The following is an 8,348-nucleotide window of genomic DNA, read 5'->3' as shown; positions in this document are numbered from 1 at the left end:
CCCAGCCCTGACATCCCCTGTTCCAAGGGCCCTCCCAGCCCTGACATTCCCTGATTCTGTGAAAAGGGAGAAAGATGAGGAGAAAACAGCTGACGTCTCGTGCCCTTTCTTAGCCCCCTAGATCAGTAGCCCCTAGCCACTTCCCTTGCAGAAGGGGCTGGCCTCCAAGACCGCAGCATTGCTTCCCAACCTGGCCCTCTGGGTCCCTGGCCTGCCCTCCCCCACAAAGACACGCCTGGAGGCGGCCGCTGGCCAGCACTGGGAGAAAGCCAGGTTTATTGTCTGTGGTGGGCAGCAGAAAGCTGCCTCTAGGCACTGATGCTTCATTCAGCAGGGCCCATGCCCATCCCTGGCCCCAGGACCCTCACTGGCTTTCCTGGCTAAGGGGGCGTTAATTATCTTGTGCTGGAAAATAAAGACAGGAGAGAAATGATATCAGAGGCTACCCTGAAAAGCGAGGCTTTCAGCTCTCACCCTGAGACAGGGGTGGGGAGTGGGAGCTGAGGGTCAGGGAAGCCAGGGAGATTGTCCAAGGAGACGGAGGCAGGAGAGCAGAAAATGGCCTGCTTTGGTACAATAAGAATAACAGTAATAATAGTATTTCTTATAAAGGCCGCAGGAATTCCATCAGACCAGGATCAGCCCCACAGAGCCAAGATCTGCACCCCAGGCCTGGCCACCAGTGGGTGCTCACATGTTTGTATCCCCTGGAAGAGGCCGGGGTCAGGGACCATGACCCAGAAGGAAGCCAGACACCAGACAGCCATGGGGAATAGAAGTTAGAGCAGGTGGGAGGCAAGGAAAGGTGGAAGAAATAGGAAGGAGGTAAAAACCCAAGCTGTCCCATTATGAGGGCATGAACCGAGAGCTGGGAGGGACTTTGGAGGCCTCCTCATTTTACAGAGAAGGGAACTGAGGTATAGAAAAGTGATGTGATTTGCCTAAGGTCGTGTAGGTGGTCAACATCAGGGGTGGGATTTGAACCCAGAGCCTCTGCTCTCGCCACGATAGCATCTTTGTGTCAGCTTTTTCCCAACCCCTTCCCACACCCCGAGGGTCACGCTGGGGGAAGCCTCTTGGAGGGATCGGGTCACCCTCAGCTCGGGGAGGAGGGAATGCCTTCTCATTAACCCAAGGGTCCTGGTTGGTAGCCTGTAGATGCAGAATGGCGGGCGTTGAGCCTCCCGCAGTGTTCAGACAAGGCAGGGAGGAAGACGAGGGTGGGGGAGAGCTGGGAAGGTGGGGGGCAGGCAGGATGGAGCAGCCTCTCACCTGAGCAGGTGTGCTTGTCTTTGTGGAGTTTGAAGCCTGCTCGGCAGGAGCAGTAGAAGCCGCCCAGATAATTGTGGCAGTAGTGGTCACAGATGGGGTCTGCTCCAGGTGGCACCTGGCACTCATCAATGTCTGCAGGAGAGAGAGACAGGTGGTGATGCATCACACTTCCAGCCCCCTGGGGCCAGGGAGAGAGTTAGGCCAGGCCTGCTGTAGCAGAGAAGGAAGGAGGGGCATGGGTTCCTGAGTGGGAAAGAATTCTTATCAATCAAGTCGTCCATGGATTCAACTGATTGCCCAGTGTGTTCTTAGATCCTGCTGGGAACTTTAGCTGGTAATTTCCTCTCTTGGTCTTAGTTTCCTCACCTGTGAAATGGGTATGGGAGTTGGAGTAGACATTCTCTAAGGTCCCTTTCATCTCTGTCTCAGATATTACGTTTGACCCTAGCTCTTTGGGAAATAGGCAAAGAGGGGAGCCGGTTGGCATATACTCAGTTTCTCAGATGGGGAAACTGAGGCACAGGATGTGTGTGGGCGGATCAGGTTAGATCCTTCACTGAGGGGAGCTCCCCCCCTTCACTTAAGTTGACAGCCCTGGCCCACCGACCCACTCACCCTCAGCGGCATAGAAAGCCTCAAAGCCAGTGAAATCTTTCTCATTGGAATAGTCAGAGCGGAAGACGACGCGGAGGTTGCTGCCCACTGAGTGGAAGGTGTGGTTGCCAGGCGCCCGCTCGGTGTCCGTGCTCTCCTGCCCACACAGCGTGGCCAGCAGCTTGTCCCCAGAGTAGAGCTGCCTCCCGGGCAGGACAAAGAGAGAGGAGGAATTATCAGTCCCCCGCCCTTCCTCCATGGGTGCCCCTTATGACATCCTCCCTCCCCGTCTGGCTCTACCAGTCCTTATGCCAACAGAGCTGTGAGCAGCCCCTGGGTCTTAACAGTCTCCCTGAGGTGGGGTAGGCAGTGTGGGGCAGTGAATACAGCCCTGGGCCTGGAGTCAGGAAGACCTGGGTTCAAATTCTGCTTCAGACACTTACTAGCTGTATGACTCTGAACTAGTCCCTTCACCTGTCTGTGCCTCAGTTTCCTCATTTGTATAATGAGGAGATTACAAATAAAAATGGGGAGGGTCCATATAAATCATAGTAGGTAGGCAAATGTGTCTACTCTGTTTAGAGAGGAGCTGGGTGGTCTGGTGAATGTCACCCACATTCCAGCTTCCACCTACTTCTAGAACTGAAGGTCCCACCCTTTACCCTGGGCCCTGACTGGTCAACGAGCATCTATTAAGTGGTTAAGACTACAGAAGCTGCAGTGGCTGCCAGTCTTCCCTCCTCTCCCAAGGCTTCCTGGTCCTAAGGGGCTGCCCATTCTCCCCATGTCAGACCTTAGAGGCCATGGAGCCCAACCTCCTCATTGGACAGATAAGGAAACTGAGGCACAGGAAGGTAGAATGGTTAAGAGACTTGCTCAGGGTCACACAGCTAGAGCCTGAGACATTATCCAGCAGCAGTCCAACAAGGACTTGGCTTCTTTCCAAATTCCTTTTGCCCCCTGGCCTTGGATTACCCTCCCTACACACCCAACGGCTCTGGCTCCGAGATACCTTCACAAAGTCGTATTCGCAGAGATAGGACAGCTCCAGATTGAAGTGGGTGAAGTAGAGACTGATTCGGTAGCCAGGGGGGGCTATCAGGTTCCAGCTCTGCTCCTCATTGTTGGGGTACACTTCGGGAAAGCCGGGGGATGTGAGGCGTCCAAATACGGCCTTTGGCCATGGGCTGCTGCCCACTTGCTGCATCACCATTGCCAGTAAGAGACTCAGCCTGCTGGGAGTTGCCAGGGCATGAGGAGGGCAGTGGGGACATAGAGGCTGAGGGGTAAGGAGACAAGGGGCGAGAGTTTGGGGGACCGGGATCCAAGGTTGGGGGATTCAGACGGAGGACAAGGGGAAGAGGCCAGGGAGCCAGGAGGACGAGATCAAGGGTCTGGATTTAAATTATTTGGATTAGAGACCGGGACAGGAGTGGTGGGTCAGGGGGATAGAGGGTTAAAGGTTGGGGGCTTGGGAATGAGGGTTAAGGGCACAAGATTGGGATCTGGAGATGGCTTAATCAGCCATAGTTTAAATCTTGACAAATGTGGGCTACTGATGAAAAGCCTGTTATGGTGTCTGAGATACAGAAACTATGAATCACAGGCACAGGGGTGAGGACCAGGGCTCAGGAATCAGGGCTTAGGGGACAGAAAGTTCAGTTTGGACATAAAGGAAGGCTGAATGAAGGATTTCGGTCAGGGGACCTGGTTCTGATGCTGGGCTCAAAAAGGCAAGGGCTGAGGCCCAGGGCCAAGGCCCCAGTAGAACGATCCCCTCCTCTTCCCCTCTCCAGGATGGTGGAAATTTCATGGTATTCCTAGATGGGGTAGTATCAGCCCCTTGCCCCACTCACCTCAGGAAGTCCATGTTCCCGTCTCCTAGCTGGATCTCACTCAGTGGCCTGCAAGGCCCCATTCACCTTTGATCTGTTTATCTAGGTCTACCCCCACCCCCTTCACTGATCCAGTATTTCTGGGAATCCAGCCTGAACGGGCAGTAAGCGAAACTCTCTGGGTCAGTTTCTGGGTCCCAAGTAGAGCCGTCCTCCACTGCCTCCCACCACCTCCTGGGAGCTCAGGCAGGGGAGGGGCCAGGGAGGAGAGTATGCTCTCTCCCCTAGTGTGGGACAAAGCAATGGAGTGTGGTGGGGGTGGGAGTCAGGCCTTTTGAGAGGCAGCCAGACTGCCCAAAGGGCCTCCAGAGAGCAGAGGGAGACCAGCCCTAGCCCCTGGGCCCCTGCTGAGAGCCTGCTTGTGCCCTGCTGACGCCAAAGGCACCTGACTCTCTGGCCATCCGCCTCCAGGTCATATCCACTAACCATAGTGGTCCCCAAAGGGATTTCCCTTCTCCCTCCGTATTATTTCCCTTGGTGACTTCCTCAGTTCCCTGGGTTCAATTATCCTCTCCATGTAGATGATTCCCAGGTCTGTCAATCTATCTTTAATCTCCCCATATCACGACTCTTGGAATCAGAAGGCCTGGGTTCAAATGCTACCTGCTCTCTGTGGGTGTTAGTTATGGAAGTAAATTAATAGTCTTCTCCCCAACTGACGCTTCTATTGTGCTTCAGAGATTACATAATGTTCTGCACACATGATCTTATTGGGGTCTCCTCACAACGACCCTACGTGATCGATACTACAGTTATGATTGTCCTTACAGATGAGGGGCTTAAAGAGCAGAGACGTTTAGTGACTTGCCCAGGGTCACACAGATGATGTGTCAGGGGTGAGCTATGAACTCAGATCTATTTCCTTTTTTCATACATACATAATTTTTAATGACATCTTTTATTTTTATACCCCTCCTTTATGTCAAAATAAATCCCTTCCCCATCTCCTCCCCAGAGAGACATGCCTAGTAATTGAATAAAAAAGTAAGGGGAGGGGGCAGGTGACAAAGACAGTTCAGCAAAACCAGCCAGCCTACCTGGCAATGTCTATAGCAGTCCACACTCATTGTTCCCCATCTCTGTGAAGAAGGGAGGAAGGCACACTTTGTCATCTTTCTTCCAACCTTGCTCATTATAATCAGACAATGTGAATCCAGATCTCATTAGCTAAATCCAGCATTCTTTCCTCTATACCAGACATTTGGCAGCTAGGTGGTGAAATGGATAGAGTGCTGGACCTGGAGTTAGGAAGACCTGAATTCAAATCCAGCACAGATACTAGCTGCGTGACCCTGAGCAAGTCCTTTGTCTGCCTCAGTTTCCTCATATGTTAAAAAAGGGATAATAATAAAACCTACCTCCCAAAGTTGTTGTGAAAATCAAATGAGATCATTGCAAAAACAATTTGCAAAATGCAAAGCATCATTTAAATGCTAGCTTTTATCATTTGTAACCATAGGCTCCAAGGGCCAATTATATAGAACTCTCTTCTTGTTGGTGGAGATTGATTATTCAATGACCCATACTGGCGGATTTTGTGAAAGCAGGAGATATGAGACTCATGCTCTTCTGGCTTCCAGCTTTGAGGGAGAAGATGTTCAATTCTAACCTTTCTACAGTTGCTAAAAGGAGTGAAACACTCTAAGAAGAAACCAACATGTAACATGAACTAATGCTGAGTGAAGTGAGCAGAACCAGGCGAACATTGCACACAGTAACAGCAACATTGTGCAGTGATCCACTATGATAGACTTAGCTCTTCTCAGCCATGCAATGATTCAAGACAATTCCAAAAGACTCGTAATGGAAAATGCTATCCACATCCAGAGAAAGAACTATGGAGTCCGAATGCAGATCAAAGCATACTATTAGCTCTCTTTGTTTTTTTTTTCTTTCTTTCTCATGGTTTTCCCCTTTTGTTCTGATTCTTCTTTTACAACATGACTATGTGGAAATATGTTTAACATGATTATACATGTATAACTAATGCCAAATCGCTTGCTGTCTTGGGAAGGGGGAGGAGAGGGAGGGAGCAAGAAAAATTTGGAACTCAAAATCTTAGAAAAATGAATGTTGAAAATTATCTTTACATGTGATTGGAAAAAAATTAAATACTATTAAGTGCAAAAAAGAAAAGAAACCAACATGTAGAACTTTGATCTTGTCCTTATTCCCGGCTTGCTACACTAGAAATTTCAGGGAGAATTTTCCCCTTGGGTGAGATCTGGAATTCTCTTTCTCTTGGCTGAGTTGTTCTCCCGAAGGGGAAACATTCATTCTGTACTGTCTGATACATGTTCTCCTATGTACATTCACTCTGATTTCTATTTTGATATCTACTTGGATAAATGGGTTTCTTCATGATTTGCTATGTATCTTCCTTGTGGAACTGGCACCTGGTGGGAAGAGGGGTGGGTTAAGCTTTGGATGTAGAGTTTGGGGCATTCCTTTTCCCATTAAAAAAAAAATAGCAACCAGGAACTGTAGTTTGAACTTAAAAGTTACATTCCCAGACTAATGATATTTAAAGGAGCAGTTAGATTTAATTCTAGCCTGGTATCTCCTTTCTCTGAGAAGAACAGAGTGGCCAAATTCTGGAACCAACCTCCTTCTTCCCCTCCTGACAGGAATCAGTGACTCTTTTGGAGAGGAGTTGGGGGAGGAGACATAGAGTTGTTTATTCTTGCCTCTCTCTGAGCCATACGTAGACAGACCCTCGGCACATCACCAACATGGGCAGAAACAAGCAGCATTCCTCTCTACTCCCACCCCCACAGTCCTCTTACATGTTATCTGGCAAATCTTGGTAGAGTTTGAGAGTGTGGAGTCTTGACTCAATTTCCAAGGCATTTGAGGCAGTTGATGAAAGTAAATGTTGAATTTAGAGCTGGAAAGAAACTTGGAGATCATTTGGACCAGGGGTTCATGACCTTTTTTGTATCCTGGATCCCTTTGGCTATGTCTGGTCATGTTTTTAAATGTATAAAACAAAACAGATGGAATTACACAGGAAATCTATCATATTGAAATATGGTTCTAAGAATTTTTTTTAATTTATATATATTTTTGTAAAAGTTCACAAAACCCAGGCTACGAATCCCTGATATAAATTAATCCCCCTGACCCTGATTTTACTAATTCAGAAGTGCAGCCTAGACATAAAGCATTTTGTGCCAGGTAGCTAGCATGTCAGGGAGGAAGGGACCAAGTATTTATCAGATGCCTACTATGTGCTAGGCACTGTGCTAAGTACTTCACTAATATTATTTTATTTGTTTTAAAGTTTATAATTTATTTACTTTGGCTTTCAATTTTACAATACAATTCATTTACATTCTTTATTTTTTTTTCATTTACATTATTTCATTGGCTCTTCACAGCAACCCTACAAGAGGAAGAGTGGCCACGAAGAAAGAGAGTAGACCTCCAAACCACAAAAATCTGGGTGCAGCTCTCACTTCTGACCCATCCTGGCTGTGTGACCCTGGACATGTCACTTAACTCTCTTAGTGCTCTAGGCAACAAACTCTATGAGACTATGAGTGACTGAACTGCTCTGATAGAAGGAGTTCCCTCTATCAACAAAATCCTAGGTCCAGTCTCCATCTCTAACAACCCTGTGAAGTTCAAACTCTTACTTATTATTATTATTATTTAATGATCTTTTGTTTTCACATTGCCTAAATTTCTCCCTATATCCATCTCCCTACTCACTCCCAGAGAGCCATTCTAATATTTTTTAAAATTATTTTTTAAAGAAAAAAAGGGAAAATAAAAAAGTCTGCAAAATCAATCAGCACATTGAAAAAGTCTGAACATATATGCAATGTTCCACATCCATGAATCTCCCACCTCTGCAAAGGTATGGGAGGAGGGGTCTTCTCATCTCTCTTCTTTGGAGTGAGGCTCATTCTTGGTAATTTTGCAACATTCACCTGTTTTGTGGTTATGTTCTTTACATTTACATTGTTGTGGTCTTTATGTCTATTGTCTTCTTGACCCTGCATCAGTTCATGGAGATCTACCCAGGCTTCTTTGAATTCATCACACACATTTCTTTTTTAATTAGTTTATTTTAGTTTTCAACATTCACTTCCACAAGATTTTGAGTTTTAAATTTTCTCCCTATCTCTCCCCTCCCCCCACCCCAAGTGGCATGCATTCTGAATACCCCTTCCCCTAATTTGTCATCCCTTATATCACCTCCCTCCCTTCTCTTATCCCTTTACCCTTCTATTTTCCTGTAGGGCTGGATAGATTTCTATACCCCATTGTCTGTATATCTTATTTTCCAGTTGCATGTAAAAACTATTTTTAACATTAGTTTTTAAAACTTTGAGTTCCAATTTCTCTCCCTTCCTTCCTCCCCACCCACCCTTATCGAGAAGGCATGCAATTCGATATAGGCCATACATGTGTAGTCATGCGAAACATTTCCGTAATAGTCATGTTGTGAAAGACTGACTATATTTCCTTCCATCCTATCCCATTCCCCATTTATTCTAATCTCTCCTTTGATCCTATCCCTCCTCAAAAGTGTTTGCTTCTGATTACCCCCTTTCCCAATCTGCCCTCCCTTCTATCATC

General features: G+C 47.3%; 1 protein-coding gene across 3 annotated transcripts in view; it reads right to left on the bottom strand.

The window, feature by feature from the left end:
* MASP2 (mannan binding lectin serine peptidase 2) overlaps nt 1-3,917 on the bottom strand; it is a 26,029-nt gene extending 22,112 nt beyond the window's left edge. Inside the window, exons 1-5 of one of the 3 annotated variants that reach the window (XM_027843852.1) lie at nt 3,723-3,871; nt 2,879-3,101; nt 1,888-2,065; nt 1,273-1,404; nt 258-405 (exon numbers count right to left, since the gene is read on the bottom strand). In XM_027843852.1, the coding sequence (XP_027699653.1) occupies nt 392-405; nt 1,273-1,404; nt 1,888-2,065; nt 2,879-3,101; nt 3,723-3,784 (609 nt within the window). In that variant the 5' untranslated portion in view covers nt 3,785-3,871 and the 3' untranslated portion in view covers nt 258-391. Of the gene's footprint in view, nt 1-257; nt 406-1,272; nt 1,405-1,887; nt 2,066-2,878; nt 3,102-3,722 lie in introns of those variants that run through there. The other 2 variants (XM_027843853.1, XM_027843854.1) reach the window with 2 other exon arrangements.
* Between the last annotated feature and the right edge of the window lie 4,431 nt (nt 3,918-8,348).

Source organism: Vombatus ursinus, unplaced genomic scaffold, assembly GCF_900497805.2.
Source record: "Vombatus ursinus unplaced genomic scaffold, bare-nosed wombat genome assembly UNPS02014932.1, whole genome shotgun sequence".
In the NCBI taxonomy this organism is placed as follows: Eukaryota; Metazoa; Chordata; class Mammalia; order Diprotodontia; family Vombatidae; genus Vombatus; species Vombatus ursinus.
The sequence above is the reverse complement of the archived record's forward strand: the minus strand, read 5'-3'. Positions and strand labels throughout refer to the sequence as shown.